This window comes from Acomys minous (assembly GCF_964271855.1).
Source record: "Acomys minous genome assembly, chromosome: 12".
NCBI classification, from domain to species: domain Eukaryota; kingdom Metazoa; phylum Chordata; class Mammalia; order Rodentia; family Muridae; genus Acomys; species Acomys minous.
Genome location: NC_140493.1, coordinates 93,624,506 through 93,648,972, shown reverse-complemented (window position 1 = coordinate 93,648,972; position 24,467 = coordinate 93,624,506). Strand labels below are relative to the sequence as shown.

The window sequence follows — 24,467 nt, the reverse complement described above, 5'->3', positions numbered from 1 at the left end:
CAATTACTGCAGCATGAAATCGTAAATAGCCATAAGCCAGCAGGTGAAAGCCTGGGGGTGTCGACCAGCGGGTCCCACAGACAGGTTACAAGCAACTGCGCAACTGGAGAGGCCTGGAACTTCAAATGCCCAGATGGGCCTTCAAATGAAATGGTCTCAGCCCATACAGAGGAAACAGCAAAGCCAGGGTGACTGAGGATGGGAGGAGCTCACTCTGGACTCCTTGACTAATCTGTTACAGTGCAAACAAGTAGACAAAGTCCTGATGTGGGCATGGCCCAGAAAATTCAGAGAGGTGGCAAAGCCACAGACAGGCTGGCAGTTCCTGACAAGGTTAAATATAGTCTCCGTAGGACCCGGTATTTCCACTTCTACGGATACACCCAAGAGACATGACATCATGCACTGCAAATATTCATAGCAGTGTTATTCATAATAACCTCAGAGTGAAAGCAACTCAGACATCCACCAACTGAGCCATAAGCCAGCAGAGTGCAGCATAGGCCTCCAGTGAAATAGTGTCCAGAACAAAATAGATACCTGCCCACCATGGTGGCGCACGCCTTTAGTCTTAGCATTTAGGAGGTAGAGGCAGACGGATCTCTGTGAATCTGATGTCAAGCTGGTAAACATAGCAAGTTACAGGCTAGCCAGGGCTATACATTAAGATCCTGTCTTGAGCTGGGAGGTGGTGGTGCACACCTTTAGTCCCAGCACTTGGGAGGCAGAGGCAGATGGATTGAAGTGAGTTCGAGGACAGCCTGGTCTACAAAGCAAGTCCAGGACAGCCAAGGCTACACACAGAGAAACGCTGTCTCAAAAAAAAAACAAAACCAAACCAGACCAAAACAAACAACAAAAACCATTTGTGTGGACATCTTTATGTAACCTTGAGTGAAGTAAACCCTTTCCTTCCTGAGATGCCTTTGGTCATGATGTTTCATCACAGCAGTAGTAACACTGAGCTGCTATGATAAAACACCACAGTGTGGGCCCTTGTCTGCAGACAAGGTAAGCTTAATGCTTGGACATAGGTGAGCAGAATACCCCCACCCAGCTGATAACAATCCACCAGACCCAAATGTGTTTAAAAAGCTAGTTCCTTGCAGACCCTAACCCACATAAAAGGTGTTAAAAGCTGGCTTTTTGAAGAAAAACATATCAAAAGTATCCTGGAGACAAGCGGGGGTGGAGGGTAGGGGCGGGAGGGGCAGGGGGGAGTGTCCTGGGAGTGTCTCCTGCTATTCAGGTACCCTTGGTTTAAAAACCCAGAGGTTGGAAGGTTTGGGGCACACTCCCCATTTCTCCCCTGTGGCTCTCTGTCCTTGTCTTTCTTTTATCATTAAGCTTAGTGAATTAATATCTAGTTCTTTGACTCTTGACTGTCTTTATTTTAATCAAGTGCGGTCTGGCCTTTCACAAGCCGGAGTTCTCCCTTCGCCCTCTAGAAGGGATGTAGATTTATTTCTATTGTCTCAACCCCAGCTGAGCACAGCTGCCCTGTGCTCCCTTCCTGTCCAGAGAAGATCTTCTTCCTCACCTGTTCTTAGGATAGAGCCTTCTTCAGCTAGCTTCCAGAAGGCTGAAGAAAACTCTGTGACCAGATTCTCAGCCCAGCCTTCCGGAGAAAGGAACCCACACCACAGACTGGTTGACTTCACAGAAATTAGGTTCTCATAGGCTGGAAGTCCTACGCATCAAACCTGTTAGATCTGGGGAGGGCTTTTTCTTGGCTTGTGCATGTCTACCTGTGTTCTCACACGGCGCAGAAAGAGAGCAAGCTCTCTGGTGTTTCTTACCAATAAACTTATCAAAAAGGCCCATTTACATCATGATGTATTAAACTCGTTTCCAAATACCATCACACTGAGAGGTTAAGGCTTCACTAGGAGTTTTGGGGTAATAGTGACATTCAAGCTACAACAGCACATATAGATACTTTTTTTGCATACCAACTATTATTATTATTATTATTATTATTATTATTTTGCTTTTTGAGACAAGGTTTCTCTGTGTAGCCCTGGCTGTCCTGGACTCTCTTTCTAGACCAGGATGGCCTTGAACTCAGAGATCTGCCTGCTTCTGCCTTCCTGAGTGCTGGGATTACAAGCATGAGCCACTACGCCCTGCTCCACCCAGTATTATTACATGGCACCACTTACTTATAAATATAGACAATTCACATGCAGTCTCTCTCTTTTTTTTTTTTTTAAGATTTATTTATTTATTATGTGTAGTGTTTTGCCTGCATGTACACCTGCAGGCCAGAAGAGGGCACCAGATCTCATTATAGATGGTTGTGAGCCACCATGTGGTTGCTGGGAATTAAACTCAGGACCTTTGGAAGCGCAGTTAGTGCTCTTAACCTCTGAGCCATCTTTCAGCCCCACATCCAGTCTCATTCTCAGCACTTTGACCATTTACAAATCTCTGTTAAGTCCCCTGCAAAGAGAGGCTTCCCTGACCAAGGTTGAGAGCATCACACATCTTTGGATGTAAATATAAGTATTTAAAAAAGGTAGTTTGATAACATGGCTGTTAGGTCTCAAACCTGGGACAAATGGCTGAGGGTGACCACTTACCATATCAAAGCAATCCAGGCACTGTGGTGCATGCCTGTAATCCCAGCACTCAGGGAGACTGAAGAAGGCATAGTGCTATGAGTTCAAGGCCAGCCTGGTCTACAAAAATGAGTCCGGGACAGCCAAGGCTACACAGAGAAACCCTGAAAAACAATATAACACATCAACAACAAAGCATATGAAAGGAGACCTGGCCACCAGGTTCTCCCAGCATCCCGCAGTCCCTACCTGTTAAGGGATCCTCCTGGCTGGCATGCCCCTCACACTCCCCTGAAGTTCTCCAGTCCAGGCATTGGGCTGCCCGTCCCTATATAATCCACCCATTTTGGTTACCTGGCTCTTTTTGTCTCTTCTTCATCCTCCTGGCTTGGTTTGGCTCTGCCGTCTCCCATCCACCCTCTCTCCTGACACGGCCCAGCTAAGTTTGGTCCAGAGTGATCACCCAGATGCTCCTGCCTCAGGCTATGCTCTCTCTTTTATCAACAATTATCTTTTCCCCTTCTCCATACCTAGGAGGAATTATATCCTCTCCTTTTTTTCATTCACCTGGTGCCAAAACCTGGAACCGGTCTTTTTTTTTTTCTCATCCAATGACCATTTAACAAAACAATAACAGGCTTACTCCCCACGGCCACAACCTCTCCAGCCACCTCCGCCTCCTGTGGAGCATGTGCAGGTGCCCATGGAGGCCTGAAAAGGAATCTCTGCAACCGGAGTAATAGACAGCTGTGAGCCCCCCCCCATGCCCCCCCCCCCTTGCTGGAAACTGACCCTGAGTCCTCTGGAAGAGCAGCCAGTGCTCTTAACCACTTGACCATCTCTCCAGTGGCAAGACTGCCTGATTGTTAAGCTGGCCCCACCCACCTTTGTGGCTGGATCCTCAGCCCCTCCGTGTCTAAGCACATGCGCCGGGAGGTTCAATGATAGTAACCGCCGCCCACAGTAGTGTTGACAGGGTGGATGGAACTGGAGCGATAGCTCACTCAACAAAGCAAGCTGACGAGCGTGGTCCGTTACTGGGGTGCTTATCGATGGCACAACTGCAGGGCTGAAGGCTTTGCCTTCTGTGAGAGTCCTCTGGCAAGGGACTAGAGTCTGGAGCATCAAGCATGGGTGTCGTGGCCCAAGAAAAAGCCACACAAACCACTCAGACTCCGGGCTCCAGGCTCAGTTAGATATGGATGGTTTATTGAATGAACGCACAACCCCCAAGACAAGGCTGATTGCAAGCAGGGCCACAGTGTGGACTTGGGAGCCTAACTGTGACTTTGACCTGTCCTTAGGGCAGTCTCTTTATAGGAGAACCGGCTGTAGAAGACGAGGATGGTGGACGGTGGGGGGAAGTAATAGACTAACGCATGTTGGCCAACTAGACCAAGTACTATGAGCTGACCTTTAAGTTAATTGGTCCCAAGTGAGGTGAGGGAGGCAGTGATTAGGGTCTTCTAGAGTACGAGCAAGTGCAGAGATAACACAGAGTGCAACCAGAGTGTAGCCAAGTGTGGAGATAACACAGCACGAATTAGGACACCATTGAGCCGGAGTGAAACACAAGGCTAAGTTGACACTTTAGCAGGGTCTGTTAATGTAGGCTAAATTGACAGGGTCTGTGGTATAGTGACCCTCTGGCAGCTGTCTGTTAATGTAGGTTAACCTGGCCCTCTGGCAGGGTCTGTAAGTGTCAGCCATGCATAACTACTTCTAGGAAACAGAGTTTTGAACTTAATTTCACCTTATGAACAAAGACGGATACTGAATCCAAAAATGGCTGCAAGTGTGTCGATTGCCACAAAGACCAGGCCTCAACAAAGGGCTCCAACCTGAGTTGTGGGGTTCGGTCAGATGAGGACCAACACCCCTGTTCCTGCATCGGATCATGAGAGTCTCTGCCAGGTGAAGGCTGCTGCTGAGGAAGCCCAGACTGGTACGAAAGCTCACCCTCCCTGAAATCAACACATTCCAGGAAGCTGGGGCAATCAAGCAGCTCTTGCCTAAAGCTGCTCAGGGTTACGGTGATGAGGGGGAGGGGCAAGGCTTCCGAGGTGGGACTGGGAACCAGGATTGAATAAATCACCTAACAGAAACTCGAGGTAGCTTTTTTTTTTTGAGCATTCCTGGGCGCTTGAGTTTCCTTAGACTTTCTTTACCTATAACCTCAACCCTTGCTCACAGCAGGTCACTAGTCCTGTCCTGACCGTCCCCCCTCGTCCCCCCCCCCCCCGCCCCTCCTCCCCTGCCATGCTCCCTTCCCTACTTGCTGGTGTGCGATTGCTTCACTTGGCAGTGGCTCTGCCACACCCTCCTTCAAGTTGCAATGTGATCTCAGAGAAACTCCTGCTGCCCTGTGGTCTGGTAACCAGTGTGCTGCCTTGGCCAGCGCTGCCTTTCTAGTTCAGAAGCTCCGCCCTGAGGCCAGACTGTGGTCCGCCTGCCGGTTTAGCGGCTCCTGACCCTTGTCTTTCACAATGATTGCTATGGCAAGTTCAGTGATCAGCAAGAGGGCCGTCAGGTAGATACCCAACCCTGCCCCAGCCTGTCCATTGTATACACGTCAGGAGCTGCACATGGAAAAATGGACACAAGAATAGTCTTAGGACATAAAACTCTTTTTTTTTTTTTCCTCGAGACAGGGTTTCTCTGTGTAGCCTTGGCTGTCCTGGACTTGCTTTGTAGACCAGGCTGGCCTCGAACTCAGTGATCTGCCTGCCTCTGCCTCCCGAGTGCTGGGATTAAAGGCGTGCGCCACCAAGCCCGGCCTTTTTTTTTTTTTAAGAGATTTATTTATTATGTATACAGTATGCATCAGATCACATTATAGATGGTTGTGTGCCACCATGTGGTTACTGGGAATTGAACTCAGGACCTCTGGAAGAGCAGCCAGTGCCCTTATCCGCTGAGCCATCTCTCCAGCCCAGGACATAAAACTCTTAGCCTCACTGCCTTTGGTTGTAGAGAGTTGAACCTAGGGCCTTGCATATACTAGACACTCTGGCCACTGAACCAGATTCCTGACCCCTCCCCCATGTGTGTGTGTGTGTGTGTGTGTGTGTGTGTGTGTGTAACAGAGGTCAATGTTGGGTGTCTTCCTCAACCACTCTCCATCTTTTTTTTTTTTAAGATTTATTTATTTATATGTATACAAGGTTCTGCCTGCACATACACCTGCAGGCCAGAAGAGGGCACCAGATCTCATTATAGATCTTTGTGAGCCACCATGTGGTTGCTGGAAATTGAACTCAGGACCTCTGAAGAGCAGTCAGTGCTCTTAACCTCTGAGCCATCTCTCCAGCCCTCCGTCTTATTTTTTTGAGGCAGGGTCTCTCCTTGAGTCTGGAGCTCACCAATATGGATGATGTGATCATTCCATGGTTTGGCTAGGAAGGTTTTTATTGTAGATATGAGAGAAGCATCTAGAAACATCCAGAGCAGAGAGAGAAAGAAGACTGAACACGGTCAGCAAGGCTGAACCTGGCCATGGGAGAAGCAGGAGCAGAATAGAGAGAGGAACTGCTAATCCCACCTGGAGAGAATAAGACCCCCACCACAGCTCCTAAGCCAAATGTGAAACAAGCTTTATTAGAGTTGCCAGGACAATGGACACGGGCAAAGTCCATGCCGAGAATTGCCTGGCAATTACATTAGCCCAGTGCTTACTAAAGGCAAAACCCACCTTCATTTAACCAGGGGCAAGCATACATCTTGATGTTCTTCCTCTTTGTGGTCAAGCACATCCTTGTACATTTGGGGTGAGCAAGCTTGTTCAGTGAAGTGAAAGCACGTGGCTTTGTTATCTCACATGAGCAAGAGCCCCAAGCGTTCCTGGAAGTGATCTGTTCTTAGGCAAGTGGGGTTTACAGGTTAGAGGCGTTTTTTGTTTTATAGAGTTCTCAAGCACAGTACTTTGAATTGAGCCCTCACAGACCAGAGAGAGAGAGAGAGAGAGAGAGAGAGAGAGAGAGAGAGAGAGAGAGACAGAGAGAGAGACAGAGAGAGAGGCAGAGGGGGGGGCATGCGGAGTAGGGGGAGGGAGATAGAAAGTGAGCTTAACCAAAATAGCAGGGTTATAAGGAGTTAGCAGCTGGGAGGGGAAGCCTGTGACCTGGAGGGAATGTGTATGTGGGGGGGGGGGGGGGGATAAAAAGAGCGAGGATGCTAACATGGAGTTTGAGAGTGTGTTAGGTTACTTGTGATTCCTGAGGGAGCCTGGAGGCCAGCATGCACTTTGGTGTGCAAATGAGCACCACAGGTAGCCAGTGTCTCTTCTTCCTTTTGAAATCTGGGGAAATGGCATTTCCTTTGGAGCCAATAGCCAGCAAGGCCCAGGGGTCCTTCTGTCTCCACTTCCCTGTCTATAGGATTACAGTCCTGTGCTGCTGCAGGTGGCTTATACATGGGTGCTGATGACTGAACTCGGGTCATTACTCACTTTAATAGCAGAGCCATCTCCTCAGCCCTGTTGGTTTTTTCACTTTGAGACAGTCTCACTAAGTCAGTCAGCTTGCCCCTTGCTTGAACTTGCTCTGCATCTTGGGCAGATCTGGCACTAGCAATCCTCCTGCCTCAGTCTCTGAACGGCAGGGAGCCATCTTCAAACTTCGTAATGCTGCGACCCTTTAATACAGTTCCTCGTGTTTGGTGACCCTCAACCATTAAGTTATTTTGTTGCTACTTCATAACTGTAATTTTGCTACTGTTATAAATTATAATGTAAATATTTGATATGCAGGACAGCTGATATGCAATTCCAAAGGGGCTGAGACCCACCGGTTGAGAACCACCAGATTAAAGGCTTGTGCTTCTAGGCTCAACTGATCTTTGTTCTTGAGTTTTGCGGAACTGAATAGCACCTCAGTTGGTGATTAGATGGGTGTCATTTTAATACAGACTTCTGGCTGTATGCCCATCAGTCTGTAATCAATTTCCTATGTAAACTCTCCTTAAAGCTGGGCATTGTGCCACACGCCTTTAATCCTAGCACTCAGGAGGCAGAGGCAGGCGGATCTCTGTGAGTTCGAGGCCAGTCTGGTCTATAAAGTGACTCTAGGACAGCCAGGGCTACAAGGAGAAACCCTGTCTTGAAAAAAATAATAAAATAAAATAAAAATAAACTCCCCTTAAGTCAGCATCCCAGGAAGATGGCCTTTTAAGTTTTCTTTAGCTTGCTTGTAATAAAGCTCTTTCCTACCATGTCCCCCACGTCTCCCTCTATATGTGTGTGTGTGTGTCTGTCTGTCTGTAACGTCATGTGTTGTTTCTTAAGCACTTTCCACCTTTTGAGACAGATCTCTCCTTGACCTGGAGTGCCACCTTCGAACCTAAGTTCAGGTTCAACCTTTTTCCCCTCCCATGTCACCACTGCTGGTATTACAAATGTGCACTAGCATGCTCGGCACTTTTACATGTGATTGAAGACGGGGTTCAATTCCCAGCACCCACAAGGCAGCTCACAACATCTGTAACTCCGCTTCTAGGAGATCTAACCCCCTTGTCTGGAATCTGTAGAGATATACGGTGCACAGACATACATACAGACAAAATACCCATACACATCAACTGAAAATATGGATAAGAGGGAAAAAATGAAACAAAATAGAGTAATAAGCAACAGTGCATTCTTAAATAAAATGTTATTTTAATAAAATACTGCACACATGTAGATTTCTTTTCAACGATGTTAAGAACAAGGTACTTGGCGTGGGTAGGAATACATGCAGAATTCGTAGCAAAAACAGGGATTTTGAATAAATAGCTCAGCATCTTTTCTTTCTGAACATACTCTGCAAATCCACCCAGAGCGGAGAACAGGCAGGGAGGAGCTGCCTTTTCCTCTAAGAATGAGTTCTTGGCCGGCTTGGGCTACAGAAAGGAGTCATATGGCTGCTCCAGGAACCAAAAGTAGCATCAGGAGTGACCTTCGGGGGAGAGGAACCCTGGCTCTCCCCTTGCCATTTCGCCCAAGATTTCAGAGTTTAATTTAATCCTACAAAAGCACCACCAAACAGTTGCCCGCTGGACACCCGAGGGTCCCCCAGCCAAGTCAGGGGACCAGTGGAGAGGTCTAGGGACCGCAGACCTAGGCTGAGGCTGTGGTAGAGCAGTCGATGATGCCTGAACGCTCCGAATGTGCAGTGACACAGTCGCCATGGCCGTTCAGTGACACAAGCGCACAGTGTGACTTTTCTGTACAGTAGAGAAAAGGCAGAAGCAGGATTACCCCCCTCTAACTGGCACATGGTCTGCTCCGCACACGAGACACCACCCTGCCTCCTGGTCCTGCGCCCTGTGGTCTTTCCCTTGTTCCAGCTGGGAGGATTCCGTACCGGAAGCGAGTTCCCAGTCAGAACCTCTGGCCTGGGCTTGTTCTTCTATATCTGACAGGAGAATGGTAAGTGGGTCTTCAAGGGAAACATCCAGAATGACCCAACTTCTACCTCTCAACGTTTCCTCAAACAGCCCTGTTCGCTTTACAAAATTCACCTTTTTGGTTTAAGACAGCAAAGAAAGACACCGGGGAGTTACCGGGGCTGATGGGAGCACCTCTGGCTCCCGCAGTGGGTTGCAGAAGGCTTTGGCTGCCCCCAGTCCTTTGCACAGGTCACTGACTTTAAATACCAAGGATCCCCACATGCCTTACAAAGACTTCTTGTGTGTCTGGCCCAGGACTCGGGATAGGCAGTAGGGGATAAGACTGACAGATGCAAAGGGGACCGTCGCACTCTTGCAGAAAGACAAGATGTAGAAGACCAATTCGTTCTGGGGTGGAGGTTTCAAAGAGTCAAAGAGGTGCAGAAGGACCAAGGAGGTCCCGATGCAGGCTAGGCGGAAGGGGAGCGACTTCCTGAGTTCTCCCTTGCGGCTCTTCCGGTACATGCTGGAGTTGAGGGCCAGTCCCAATCCCAAGAGGGTCCCCAGGTTTTTGAAGAGGCTGGCGAAGGGTGTGGTGTCCAGGTGGACCCACTCCGGCCGTTCACACCATCTCTTGGCTTTCTCCAAAGTCCACAGGAGGTCCACCCCTACCCCTTTTAGCAGCAGATAAAATCCGAGTGCGAAACCAAACAGGAAGAAGGTGATGAGACAGTACTTCTTGAGGCTGGCATTGTAGATGCCCCGGATGCGGCTGAAAGTTTCAGCCACAGCGATGCCTGTGCAGAGGAAAGAACTGTGAGAAACAGAGGCGGCCACGGGGGGAGGGGAAGATGACGTCATACACCCAGATGCGATTCCATCACACACCAAAGTGGAAGGTCCTCAAGAGGGTCTTTCAGATGGAAGAATCGTATCCCATACACCCTTCCCACTGAGTTTAAGTTTCCTGTTGTGTGTGTCAGGACCTGTTTCTTCTAGGAGTCACTCAGGGCAGACAAGCCCATTTATTCAGTTTTGAATGGACTTTTTCTCTTTTGTTTGTTCTAATTTTCACTGCATCTATCTATTTATTGGGTATGTGTGTGTAAAGTATGTTTGTTCGTGTGTGGGAGGGCATGCATGTGACATGGCACCTGTGTGGAGGTCAAAAGGCAAGCCACAGGAGTTGGTTCTTTCTACCATGTGGGTCCCAAGTTTAAACTCAGGCTGTCAGGGTTGGTAGTAAATGCCTTAACCCACTGAGCCATACAGTAGACCATTGTCACTTTTTTTTTTTTTTGAGAGAGGGTTTCTCTGTGTAGCCTTGGCTGTCCTGGACTCACTTTGTAGACCAGGTGGGCCTCGAACTCACAGTGATCCTCCTGCCTCTGCTTCCCAAGTGCTGGGATTAAAGGAGTGCGCCACCACACCTGGCCAGCTCGTAAGCCACGGAAAGGCTTACAGCACAGAGACCTGCTGATGGAGGAAGGTCCTGAGGATATAGGAAGTGGGTGGGAAAGGAGTCAGGGCCGCCAGTACCTGACAAGACTCCAGCCACAACCTGGTGGGGAAAATGAGCCGCAAGGTAGATCCGGGACAGACAGACGTTCAGCTGGACAGCCCAGTATCCCAACCACAGGACGATGTTCAGACACCTGCGAGAGAATAGGCAATCGCTCCGTAACCCAAATTCGGACCCTTCGGCAAAGACAGCGGCTCTGGCGGGAGCGGTGGAACCTGGCAAAGTGAGCCTCTGCCAGAGGAATTTTTAGAAATTGGGAGTCTTACTCAAAAGTTCAAAAGTGCATGGTGCCTGTGAGTGTTTTGAGTGAGATCCTCCCCGCCCCGCCCCCCCCCCCCAAGCCCCATTCTCAGACATTTGACTCCTTGGTCTACGGTTAGTGGTCCTGTTTGCGTAGGATTTGGAGGCATGGCCCTGATAGAGGAAGGGGCAGTTTGGAGAGCTTAAAAACTGGCTGTACGTGCGTGCGTGCGTGCGCGTGTGTGCGCATGTGCGTGTGCGCGCATGCGTGCATGCGTGCGTGTTGATGATTTTGAGTCTGCTCTCTCTGATTGGTGCTTGTAGTTTAACACGTGGGCTCTCAGCTGTTTCTGCCACCATGTTTCTCTGCCACAATGGATAGACTCAGCCCTGTGGAACTGAGACCCGCATAAGCCTTCCCTTCCTTAAGTTGCCTTGGTCGTGGTGTTTCATCAAAGCAATAGAAAAGCAACTAAGACCATGTTTATGCGAATTTTTTCTCTTTTAAGAAACCTTCAATTTATTATGATTGTGTTTCTGTATATGATGTGGGTATGGGAGTGGGGTGCATGTGTGCCTAGCATGTGGATAAAAGTTGAGGGCAACCTCATGAGGATTTTTTTTTCCTTCACCTTTATGAGGATTGCAGAGCTAGCATCTTACTGACTCAGGGTTTATTATTATTTTTTTTTTTTTGAGAGGGGCCCTACATATAGTCTAGGTTGGCTTCAAACTCTCTATGTGGCTGAGGATGATTTAAAAAAATTTTTTTTTATTATATATTCAATGTTCTGCCTCTGTGTATGCCTGAACGCCAGAAGAGGGCACAGGATCTCATTATAGATGGTTGTGAGTCACCGTACAGTTGCTGGGAATTGAACTCAGGACCTTTGGAAGAACAGATAGTGCTCTTAACCTCTGAGCCATCTCTCCAGCCCCAGCTGAGGATGATCTTGAACTCCTGGTTCTCCATCACACCGGCATCATTTATATGTATTTTTATGTGTATGTGTATTTTGCTTTATACCACATATTGGTGCAGGATATTTGATCATACTATGAACCCCAAGATTGTGTTGTTTACTGGAAAAACCTGTTTCTAGTTGTGGTCTGGCTTAGCCCTAGCACACGTCTTTACCCCAAAAGCTTTTGGTTTGAATATTGTAAACAGGATTAAATAAAGTCAACCACAGATCAAGAGGCAGAACAAGCAACCAGTTGACAGGAGTGAACATAGGAGAAAAAAAAAAAACACAACTATAGAGAGTGAGAGGAAGTCAGGAGGACTGATAGAGGGGTGCACAGGAAGTAGAAGGAAGGGACGTTGAGTTTGAGGGGTTTTTTGAGACAATGTGGAGTAGGAGAGGGTTTTTTTTTGTTGTTGTTTTTTGTTGTTGTTGTTTTTGCAGGGGAGGGCTTTGGCTGAGCAGGAAGGTTAGCTGAATGCTTCCTCTGCCTCACCGAGCTAGCAGGCTTAAAAACAACTATGTATATGCCCAGAGTCCACAGAGGTCAGAAGATGGAGTCAGATCTCCAGGAACCGGGGTTACAGACAGCTGCGAACCAACATATAGGCTGCTGGGAACTGAACCCAGGTCCTCCAGAAGCACCTCCAGTATTTTTAACCACTGAGCCATCTCTCTAGGCCCTCTTTCTATGTCTTTTAACTGCCTGATTATATCTGTTTGATAACTAAGGATTTACATCCTGACTGAATACCTAGGGTCTCCACATTAGGATCATCTTATGTCTGTTTTTTTTTTAACCTGTATGAGGTGACTCCAGGCTGATACAGAAGCAGATTTTTTTATTTTTATTTTTTATTTTTTATTTTTTGGTTTTTCAAGACAGGCTTTCTCTGGCTTCCTAGAACTTGCTCTGTAGATCAGGCTGGCTTCGAACTCACAAATATCTGCCTGCCTCTGCCTCCCAAGTGCTGGGATTAAAGGCGTGCGCCACTACTGTCCAGTGGATTTTTATTTTTAATGCTGGAGATGTAGTTCCATGACAGAGCAGTTATACAACATGCACAAAGCCCCAGGTTTGATACCCAGAACCAAGCCTATAGATGAACGGATGAAATAATGAGTTTAATCTAAGCCTTGCCACTCCCTCTCAGCCTTCCTAACGCTGCAACCCTTTAATCCAGTTCCTTGTGTTGTGATGACCACAACCATAAAATCACTTTGCTGCTGCTACTTCAGAACTGTAATTTTGCTACTGTTACTAACCATAGTGTGAATATCTGATATGCAGGATACCTGATACGTGACCCCCGCCCCCCAAGGAGTGTAAACCCACAGGTTGAGAATCACTGCTCCAGATGCTCGGTAGAATCTCTGTTTATGTTGGTAAGCCGTAGTTCTTTGTCTGAAACAGGGGCCACCCTAGTGGATTCCTTCTGGCCCTAACAGTCTGTGATGTTAACTCACAGCAGAATTGCCACAACTCTTAACTAGTGTCAGCCGCAGGTGTGAGCATGGGGCTGGGGAAGTAGGAAGGACAGCTCTGTGCCAGCTATAGAGTTTTTTGCTCACCCACACCCCTAGTGGTAAGTTCTTACCGGAATCCGTAAGTTGGCTTTTTCTTTCCACGAAAGATAGCGAGGGTAGAAGTGACCATCACGTAGTATACACCTGCTGTGCCCATAGCATGGCCGGAAGGACTCCCTAGAGGACAGAAAGGAGATGAATGGGCTAAAGATGGAAAAATGTCCATTCGAGAGACTTCTGAGGCACCATCCACACATCTACCCGTCCATCAGCCCATCCATGCATCATGCCTCCCATCCACCTATGCATTAGTCTTACTATCTACTCATTTATCTATAATTCAGTTATTTAACAAATTGAATCCACACTGTGTACCAATCATGGTGCAAGGGCGTGGGAGTACAGTGGTCAGCAAACACAAAGGGACATTCGCTGCTCTTGCAGTTACAGAACGGTCTGGAGATTGTACAGGAATCAGGACACTGGGGGGTGCAGATTACACTCTGATCTGCCCACCAGCCGTTCCCATCTACTTCCCTTCTCGCTCTGCTCTGACCACACTGGCTCGTTGCTCGCCTCTAAGCATAACAGGCATGCTCTTCTCCCAGAATTCCTTGGGTCAACTCCCTTGCCTCTTCAAGTCTTGACTCAGATGCCACCTTTATTTACTTATTTATTTATTTGGTTTTTCAAGACAGGGTTTCTCTGTGTAGCCTTGACTGTCCTGGACTCACTTTGTAGACCAGGCTGGCCTCGAACTCACAGAGATCCGCCTCCCTCTGCCTCCCGAGTGCTGGGATTAAAAGCGTGCGCCACCACTGCCCCGCCAGATGTCACCTTTTCAATGAGACCTACTCTGACCAACTTATAGTTGCTTCCCATTCCTGAGATCTACCATCCACACCCCCCCCCACCCCCGACAGAATGTTGGTAAGAATGTGGTTGTAGGTGGACCTTAACTCTCAGCCTTTTGGGAGCATGGCTTTGGCTGAAGACAGCCATCTTGGTCACTGGTATCCTCTATACCTCGGTGTAGCTTGCTCCCCATAACTTGTCTGTATTATGCCATAAAGGCCGGTGCCCTTGACCTGTTCAGAGCAATCTTTGAAGAAAAATCTCCAGTTTGAGAGCTCCTTGTGGAGTCATGTGAGATTTAGTCACAACTGAACTTCTCTTTCTGCCCATCGGCACATCCCTTCGCCTGCACAGTTGTGGCTCTGGAGAGTAACAACTGCTCTCTCCAGTCAGCATTCCAGGAAATCTCAGGGACAGACTTTCTCACTCTCTCCCCACTCCTCCCCTATTAAAAAAAATTACATTTATGTGTGCTTTATCTGCATGTATGTCTGTTCAGTATGTGCATGCAGTATTTATAGAAGACTTAGATCCCCTGAAACTGGAGCTACAAACAGCCCTGAGATGCCGTATGGATGTCAGGAGTTGAACCTGGGTCCTTTGGAAGAGAAGCCGGTGATCTTGACTGCTGAGCCATCTCCCCAGCCACTTTTTTTTCTCTTCCCTTTCTTCTTTTTGCAAATTATCTTCTAATACTCTGTCTTGCTGATTTATTATTATTTCTTTGTACACTGACCCGTTTTCTTCAAATTTTAGTCCTATAAAGCCTGGATCTTTCTTTGCTTTGTTCACTAGCAAAGGTATCTCGGGCTTCTAGAAGAAGTCTTGGCACATGGTAGGTCCTCAGTAAAAATTAGAGCTAGGGAGACCAATGGTCTTTAGATTAAACATCCAAGATGTTGTCTAGTCCAGAAGGCCAGGGAGGGACCCTAAGGAGGGGATAATGGCACAGAGACTTTCTGGGAAGGTCTTATTGGATATTTCTCATGTTTATTTTTTTTTATTTTAAAGATTTACTTATTTATTATGTATACAGATTTCATTATAGATCGTTGTGAGCCACCATGTGGTTGCTGGGAATTGAACTCATGACCTTTGGAAGAGCAGTCAGTGCTCTTAACCTCTGAGCCATCTCTCCAGCCCCATATTTCTCATTTTTTAAAAAAGTCCATCATTTGACCTAACAATTCCTATTTGTCTATAACTAATACAACAGAAGTTACTCTTGGGATGTGGCTCAGTTGGTAAAGTGTGTGTCTGCCATACCTGCCACTCCAGTCCTTGGAGGCAGGTGGGGGAGGCAGGAGGATCAGAAAGTCATCATCAATTGCCTAGTGAGTTTAGGACCAGTCCGGTTTATGTGAGGACATACCTCAAAACAAAGAAATAAACTCCCCCAAATAAGACAAAAACTGCAGGTAGCATGAGGATGAGACAGTCTGCTTAGAGGACCGTGTTCCCTGGGCCGGGCTGCTAAGAGGGGCAACCAAGGCCTCAGGCTTCTGTCCATCACTGTCCCCTCTCTGGAGACGGGGCTCTGGCTCGGTTATCCTGACTAACTATTGCCTGTGGGTGTGCCACTGCCTCCCTTGGACTTTAATCCTGGAAGTGTCACTTAGGTTTCCAAACTAGCAACAGAGGTTCCCTGCTGCTATGAATTTGTACCAAACGGAAGACAAATTGAATTGTGACAAAAGAGTGAAGCAGTGGCTGTCCTCAAGCCTCCTCAAGGTCGGTGTCAGTGCAAGTCTATAAAGAATGATGTCCCCCCGTCCCCCCGCCCCTCCCCCCCCCCCCCCGCAGTGAGGGTTAGGACTCTCACCTGGTCCAGTCTCACAGGTGACAGGGAACTGCTTTATCAGAGGCACGGAGGTGTTGCTGTAGTAGTCAGTGTCCAGGACCCACCAGTAGGGGCGCTGTCCAAAAAGAATCCTGTGGAAACAGCAGGGACAATGTCAGGAGTGATCAAGTGTGTGATTTTGCTGGAAGCTCACATTTTCTTTTCTTTGTCTTCTCTCTCTCTCTCTCTCTCTCTCTCTCTCTCTCTCTCTCTCTCTCTCTCTCTCTCTCTTTTGCTTTTTTGAGACAGGGTTTCTCTGTGCAGCCTTCGCTGACCTGGACTCACTTTGTAGACCAAGCTGGCCTCAAACTCACAGCGATCCACCTGCCTCTGCCTCCTGGAAAGCTCACATTTTTCAAAGACAGAAAGAGGCTTGAGTATGTATTGCCTTTGAGGTGGCAGGGGAGAGGCCTGAGCAGGAGGTAGGGGTTGGGGGAAACGTTGTATGACACAATGGAAAACTTCTGAAATCTGAACAGGTGAATGTATTATCTATTTAAACATAAACATAGTATCAGGTCCGGCATGGTGGCGCATGCCTTTAATGCCAGCATTAGGGAGGCAGAGGCAGGCAGATCTCTGTAAGTTCGAGGCCAGCCTGGTCTACAAAGTGGATCTCAAAAAAACAAACAAACAAACAAAAGGAATCACCAGGAGTGGCCAGCAAGATGGCTCAGCAGGTAACGGAGCTTACCCCTAAACCTGATGACTTGAGTTCGATCCTTGGGATCCACATGGTGGAAGGAGAGAATAGACTTCCTCTGTCCTCTGACCTCCATGTGCATGCTGAGGTGTGCATGTACACACACACACACACACACACACACACACACACACACACACACACCAGGCAGGTAAGCACGCACCTGTAATCCTTGTCTGACTGAAGGAGTGGATTAGAAGTTCACAGTGAATTTTCAGCTACTTACTGAGTTTCAGGCCAACCCATGTCACATGATTCTTTGACTCAAAAACAAAACAGGGAACGCCCTGGAGCTGGCTCTATCTGTGCACACCTCTAATCCTAGCCCCTGGTCTCTAAGGCTGGTGAAATACAAGTTGAAGGCCAGCCCAGACTACATAGTAAGAGACCTTGTCTTTTAAGAAAAACAAAAATGCCTGGGGCTGAAGATATATAGTTCCGTAATAAAGAGCATGTGCAGGCCCTGCCTTCAGGTCTGAGAACATAAAAACAGACAAAGTAGGCACGGTGGCTCACACTTGTAATCCTAGCACTTGAGAGGAGGCCTGAGTTAAGACCAAACTGGACTATTTAATCAGTTCCAGGCTAGCCCAGGCTACAGAATGAGAGGACCAACCCCACCCCCACCCCACCCCCAATCTTAAAAAGCACAAGGAAAAGCCAGGCATGTTGGTGCACACCTTTAATCCTAACACTCGGGACTCAGGAGCAGGCAGATCTGTATGAATTTGAGGCCAGCCTGGTGGACACGGTAAGCTTTAGGACAGCCAGAGCTACATAGTGAGGTTCTGTCTACACACACACACACACACACACACACACACACACACACGGGAAGCAGGGAAACAGGGGCTAGGAGATGGCTCAGTAGGTAAAATATCTGCTATGAAAACACAAAACCCAGAACTCTATCACCATCCTATGGGGAAAAAAAACATCCAGGGCATGGTGGCAGACGGGAGTGGGGGTTCAGGCAGGTGGATCCCCAGGACTCAGTGGTCTAATCTACGCAGTGAGCTCCAGTCTAGTCAGAGACCTTGTCTCAGAAAGTTTCTGAGGAGTGACTCCTTTGGCCTCCACAAACACAGACACATACATGTACATACATGTGCACACACACATGTGCACACCCATGCGTGCACATGCACATGCATGCACACATACACACACACCTGATAGCAGACACAGATAAGTTCTAGGGAGGATAAAGCTGCTCCTCTGCATTGTTTAGCTGAGGAAATCAGGCCAAACCAGCAGTGTACCAGGGTTATCTCGCACTGGCTAACAAGTCGCTAAATACTCATTGACATTTTCCAAGCAAGAGCCATCAATAACTTGGATATTTCCATAATGGGAAAAATTTACACAATGCAACCTGGCCAGTGTTAAAAATCAGGGCTGCTGCCTCACCGCCCCCCTCAGCCCCCCATATCAAGTTTCCGCCACTGGCTGTAACTCAGTTCTTCATATGCTGACAGGCTCTGCTGCTTACTAACCATCTTGATCCTACTGGTAAACTCAGGCCTTGCTCTCTGACCTGTAATATAAGTAGCTGCCTCACAGAAAAGCACATGGCCTGGGATGATGGTGCCCTTCGGTGATGGAGCACTTTTCTAAATGTGCAGGGGACAATCTCCTGCAACACACACACACACATACACACACACACACACACACACACACACACACACAAGGGGGTAGGGTGACTGGCACATAGTAACTGCTCAATAAATGTTCATTGTGATTATTATTAAGATTCTGGAGAGAACCAAGGTTTATAGATGCTAAGACAGAGCTCAGAGAGTTTATGTAATTTTCCGGCTGGAAGGTGGCAGAGCAAGGTCCTGCCTGTCTGGGTTACTTTTCACTACCTAACCAAAAGGCTGTAAGTTATTTGCTTCTTTCTGATATCCTCCCTGCTCCTTCCCTACATCTATTTCTATGCTACCCAGCCTTCTTCAAAGTAATACAATTGTTTCTTAAAAACCTGTCCCTAGCCGGGCGTGGTGGCGCATGCCTTTAATCCCAGGACTCGGGAGGCAGAGGCAGGCGGATCTTTGTAAGTTCGAGGCCAGCCTGGTCTACAAAGTGAGTCCAGGACAGCCAAGGCTACACAGAGAAACCCTGTCTTGAAAAACAAAACAACAACAACAATAGCAACAAAACCTGTCCTTAGCCTGGCGTGGTGGCACACATCTCTAATCCCAGCGTTTGGGAGGTAGACGCAGACAGATCTCTGTGAGTTTGAGGCCAGCCTGGTTTACAAAGCGAGTCCAGGACAGCCAAGGCTATACAGAAAAACCCTTTCTGGAAAAACAAAAAAACGAAAAAAGCAAAAAACTTGTTCTCAGGGCCTGGGATATAGTTCCATCAGGGGAGTCCTGGCCATCAAGATCAAAGCCCTGGGTTCAATCCCCAGGATGCTAAACTGTGCTTCTGGCACTCAGGAGGTGGAGACAAGAAGGAATTCAAGCCTTTAATCCCAGCACTTGGGAGGCAGAGGCAGGTGGATCACTGTGAGTTTGAGGCCAGCCTGGTCTACAAAGTGAGTCTAGGACAGCCAAGGCTACACAGAGAAACCCTGCCTCGGGGCACGGGGCGGGGGGGGGGGGGGGGCCGGGGAAGAAGAAGGAATTCAAGGCCATTGTCTGTTACATAATAAATCTGAGACTAGGCTGAAGCTACGCAAGACCTTATCTCAAAATAATAAAATAAAATAAACCCCTTCAGAGCTGACAGAAGTCTTTCCTTATTTCCAGACACTGATGTGATTTCTCACAACCTCTGTTCTTTCTGTAGAGACTCTCCAGCCAGGGGCGGGGGGTGGGGGGACTAAGCTGTAGCTTGGTGAACAGTATGGGGGTACCCCTGCTGAAGGACAGCCATTTCTAGAGAGAATGCAGCCTCCTCCTCTGCCCACCCCCCCCCCATGGTTTTTTACCATTTAAAGACGAGGTTGAACCAGTCCCCGACCACTGCCACCCAGAGGAGGTTGATGCCCACGGTGTCCTGCAGATGGAACCAGATGGGAAAGAGGACATAGAAGGCGTTCCTGAGGTCAGCGATCACAGACACTAAGATGAACCAGTCCTGGGAGTCTTTGTAGTTCATCTGGAGGTAGCGAGTCGACCGGATCCCAAAGTCGTGGAGAACATTCATCCCGTCCTCCATCCTCGCTGCCTTGGTACCTCAGGAAGCTGCCAGCAGAGTTCGCACGGCGAGTCCAGGCTGGGGAGCAATTGCTCTGCTATCAGCTTGTGCCTTGCCCCTGTTTTATATGCCCTGGATTCAGTCTGTAGGTCAACCCAGCCCTGATCTTTGGACTCAAAAACCACTTTTGTCTAAAACCTATTGATCAAAGGTGTATCATCAGTAGGTTGATGCAAACGTGTTCAGGGTGATTTACGTAAAATAGCAAAACAGGCACACAAAAACAGCCTGATCGGCCATTGGCAGAGCCAATTATTAACTTGGGCACACTGCTTGACAGTGCTAGGGGCTGCCCTCCTTCCTGATCCTTGAAGCCAGGCCAGAGGCTGGGGGCAGAGTCTGTTTCAACCATAGCTCTTACAAGGGCATCTGCTTTTGGAAGTCTGCAGCTGATTTATTTGGAGACAAAGGGAAGTTTGCTGAGGTGCGGAGCCACATTTTGAGCTATTAATTTAGAATGTACAAAAGCAGTGGGTTCTGTTGTCCTGGGAACTGTCACCTTGGCCTTTCATCAACTTCATGTGGGTCCAGGGTCTACCTCTGCTTTGCAAAACCAACAATCTTTCCAATACTGAGTGTCATATTTCTTTTTATTTTTTTATTTTTATTTTTATTTTTATTTTTTTTGAGTGTCATATTTCTTAAGGCAAGAAAACAATCTTTCAAGACGTTTTTTCATTAGTATGGAGAGATGGCTCAGTGGTTAAGAGCACTGAATGCTCCCCCAGAGGACCCACTTCAGCCCCCCAGCACCCACACGGCAGCTCACAATTGTCTGTGACTCCAGTTCCAGGGGATCCGACACCCTCACACAGACACACATGCAGCAAAACACCAATGTACGTGAAATAGAAATATTTAAGAATTTTAAAAAGACAAAAAATATTTTAAAATGTCTTTCATTTGTGTGTACATGTTAATGTGTGTGTACATGGGACAAAGTGTGTGTGTGTGTGTGTGTGTGTGTTGCTGGAAATCTAATGTAGGGCCTCAAGCATGTCAGACAGACAAGCATGATCTCTCTGAGCTATGTCTCCAGCTCTTTAATTGGTTGGGGGGGGAAAAAAACCTCTGTTCATACGATAAGAATAAAATGAACACGCAACATGTGATTAGAAATAAGAATCTAGTAAATTGGCAACTGGAGACTTTAGAGAAAAAAAGTCAGAAATTTTTAGTTTTAAATTTTTGAAAAGGTTTTGTTCTTTGACCCTGGGTCTTCTGCATATCAGGCCTCTAATTCACATTGCGAAAGGATAACTGTGTTCTTCTGATCCTCGTGCCTCCCAGGTGCCAGACCAGAGATTTCTCTAGGTGCTGGACCACAAGTGTCTCCTAGGTGCTGGCTCACAGCTGTCTCCCAGGTGCTGGACCATGGATGTCTGCCAGGTGATGAACCACAGGAGTGTCTCCCAGGTGCTGGACCATGGATGTCTGCCAGGTGCTAGACCACATCTGTCTCCAGGTGCTGAACCATAGGCGTCTACAGGTACTGGACCACAGGTGTCTCCTAGGTGCTGGACCACAGGTGTCTCCAGATGCGGGACCATAGGTGTCTCCCAGGTGCATGCCCCTCCCTGTTCATGTGCTGTGTGTATCCAAACCAGGGCTTTATGCATACTAGTTACTTATTCCATCAACTGCAATAAGTCTTTGCCTCATCTTAGTCATTTTTGAAAAAGGCTGTAAGGGCCAGGTGTGGTGATACTTGCATTTAATCCCAGCACTCAGGAGGCAGAGACAGGAGCACCTTTGTAAGTTCCAAGGACAGCCTGGTCTATGTATGAAGTTCCAAGACAGCCAGGACTACATAGAGAGACCCTACCTTAAAAGAAAGAAAGAATGAGCCAGGCGCGGTGGCATAGATTTAATCCCAGCACTAGGGAGGCAGAGGCAGGTGGATCTCTGAGTTCGAGGCCAGCCTGGTCTGCAAAGTGAGTCCAGGACAGCCAGGGTTGTTACACAGAGAAACCCTGCCTGGGGGGGGAGAGGGGGGGAGAAAGAATGAATGAAAGAAAACAAGGAAAAAGGATGAAAAATCAAAGGAAAGAAAAAAGGCCTTAGTATCTTGATTATTCTTTCATATATGTTTATACAATGACTCTGAAAGCAACTCCCAGGCACAGAGAACTCAGAGGGGAGCAGGGAGGGGAATCAGGTGACAGATTCGTGCATCTTTCAAGGTTAGAACCTGTAGGAATAAACACTTAAAAACCTACCTGATTTTCCCAGCAGTAAACCCATCTTAACCTTCACATAGGGGTTAGATTGGGGCCAGTGAGAGGAAATGCAGAGTTCCCAAATCTGTAGGACAGGCTGGAAGTGGCTGCACTTCTTCAGGGATATGTGCTTCTTGGCATTTGGAGGCAAGACCTGGTGTCTCATCTCTATCAAGGACTGCCTGCTATCTCAAGCAGACTAAAAGCCCTACACAGGCTGTTTCTAACCTGGAGAGGGGGGTGGAGGGGGTGTTGGCTCTGGGTGGCCACAGAGGAAGCAGACGCTCAGTGTGCTGGAACATTCCGTGGGCAGTGCCCTTCACTGTCAGGACTTTGGGGGCTATAGGGAGACAGCCCCTTCCCTGTACCGGGTAAGTCTTCCCACAGAGTATTGAGCAACAGCTGTGATGCTCCTAGGGTTGGAGTTTCTGGGGGTTGAGGTGAGTTGAGGGCAAACAGAGCAGATTCACTCTGACAAAGCATCCAAAGGCCACTCGCTGTCTGGGGTTGTGTGAGGTGAGGAGCTGGGCTCTCTATGTCAGGCAGGGTCTGTCATGTGCTCGGCATATGGAGAGTGAACAGAGGGTGCTATCTTCAAGGAACTAACTCCTGGAGAATGCCTGCAAATGCTGATAAGCGTTATTCGAACGGAGGCAGGCGGGGGAGGGGGGCTGCAGGAGTCGCTGTGGCAGCCTGCCTGCTAGGTGCGGGGGGGGGGGGGGGGGGCCTCCAAGCCAATTGAGGATTACATCATGAGACCTTGTCTTTCACCTCCCAGCTCTTTCTTGCTTCTCCTAGGAAATTTTTATAGTGTGCAGAAAGAGAGGAAGCCCAGAGGATCTGGGTCTTTTTGGAGAGCTGATTTGAAAAAGTTGCGGGTCCTCTTGAGGTCACAAAAGGCAAATCCTGTGGACAGAACATTTGGTTTTTCTGGAGCCTTTGCCTAGTATTTAGTTGTTCAAGGAATTATCTCACTTGCTATGATAGTGCAGCCTTGTAATCTAACAGGAGATGAACCCAGGAGGCTGTAAGTTCGAGACCAGCTTGGATTACACAATGAGACTCTTGTCTCAAACAAACGAACGAACAAACAAACAAACACATTATCTTAGGGATGGAAAGATAACTCAGCATTATAAGAGTTGTGAGGTTGGCATGAGGTTCTGTGTTGGATCACCGACACTACAAAAACAAACAAACAAATAAAAGCCAACCCAAACAAAATAACAAAAATCTATCTTCAAAGAAAGAACCTCACCATCTCCCTCTCATTATTTTAAAAATAATTTTTATTAAAAATAGATTCTTAGCCGGGCATAGTGGCGCACGCCTTTAATCCCAGCACTCGGGAGGCAGAGGCAGGCGGATCGCTGTGAGTTCGAGGCCAGCCTGGTCTACAAAGCGAGTCCAGGACAGCCAAGGCTACACAGAGAAACCCTGTCTCAAAAAACCAAAAATAAATAAATAAATAAATAAAAATAGATTCTTGTCAGGCACGGTGGCCTTTAATCCCAGCATTCAGGAGGCAGAGGCAGGTGGATCTCTGTGAGTTTGAGGCCAGTCTAGTCTACAAAGGGAGTCCAGGACAGCCAGGAGTACAAAAGAAACCCTGTCTTGAAACGCCTCTCTCCCCCAAAATAAAGGATTCTTTTTCACCTTCATTTGTAATTATGTGGTTGTGTGTGTGGCGGTGGGGGCAGGGGGGGGGGGGCTGGAGTTACCATGTAGATGCTGGGACTGAATCTGGGATCTCTGCTGGAGCAATAGACACTCACAACCACTGAGCAGTCTTTCTAGTCTCCTCCCTCTAATTCTTTCCTCCTCCTCCTCCTCCTCCTCCTCCTCCTCTTTTTCCATTTTTCAAGACATGGTATGCCACCATGCCCATCCAACACTTCTTTTTGTTTGTTTGTTTTGTTTTTGTTTTTTGTTTTTTCGAGACAGGGTTTCTCTATGTATCCTAGGCTGTCCTGGACTCACTTTTGTAGACCAGGCTGGCCTTGAACTCACAGCGATCCACCTGCCTCTGCCTCCCAAGTGCTGGGATTAAAGGCGTGCGCCACCACGCCCAACTTCCAACACTTCTTTAAAAAAAAAAAAAAAAAAACAGAAACAAAAGAACTCTCCAGCCAGGTGGTGGTGGTTGTGTACGCTTGGACTATAGAGCGAGCTTCAGGACAGCCAGGGCTACACAGAGAAACCCTGTCTTAAAACAAAAAACAAAAACAAAAACAAAAACAAAATCTTCCAGTTCCATGTAACCAACATTCCCCTAGCACAGTGCCTCATGAACCCAGAGGTATTCCAAGCTAAATTCTGGCTGATTTCTGGGGCCCTGGCAGTCTTTGTGGGCCAGGGAGCTAAGACACAGTGACTAAAACTGAAGGATGCTTGTACTGAAGTTGTCTCTTATTTTTACAAATGCCAGTGAGCCCCTTCCTTATGAGCCCTCAGTGGGC

General features: G+C 47.8%; 1 protein-coding gene across 1 annotated transcript; it reads right to left on the bottom strand.

Annotated features, from left to right (window-relative positions):
- Positions 1-8,190: 8,190 nt before the first annotated feature.
- On the bottom strand, positions 8,191-19,982 carry G6PC1 (glucose-6-phosphatase catalytic subunit 1). The gene is made up of 5 exons (XM_084749223.1): positions 19,521-19,982; positions 15,859-15,968; positions 13,253-13,358; positions 10,467-10,582; positions 8,191-9,724 (listed from the first exon to the last, which is right to left on the bottom strand). Exons 1-5 carry the CDS (start codon positions 19,748-19,750, stop codon positions 9,213-9,215), a joined length of 1,074 nt encoding a protein of 357 aa, XP_084605349.1. The 5' UTR covers positions 19,751-19,982; the 3' UTR covers positions 8,191-9,212.
- Between the last annotated feature and the right edge of the window lie 4,485 nt (positions 19,983-24,467).

Coding starts and splice junctions, on each gene's coding strand:
- G6PC1 (XM_084749223.1), bottom strand. CDS start 19,750: ATGGAGGACGGGATGAATGTTCTCCACGACTTTGGGATCCGGTCGACT. Junction 10,583..13,252: donor AAGCCAACTTACGGATTCCG/GTAAGAACTTAC, acceptor ATTCTCTCGCAG/GTGTCTGAACATCGTCCTGT. Junction 9,725..10,466: donor TGTGGCTGGAGTCTTGTCAG/GTACTGGCGGCC, acceptor TCCTCTGCACAG/GCATCGCTGTGGCTGAAACT.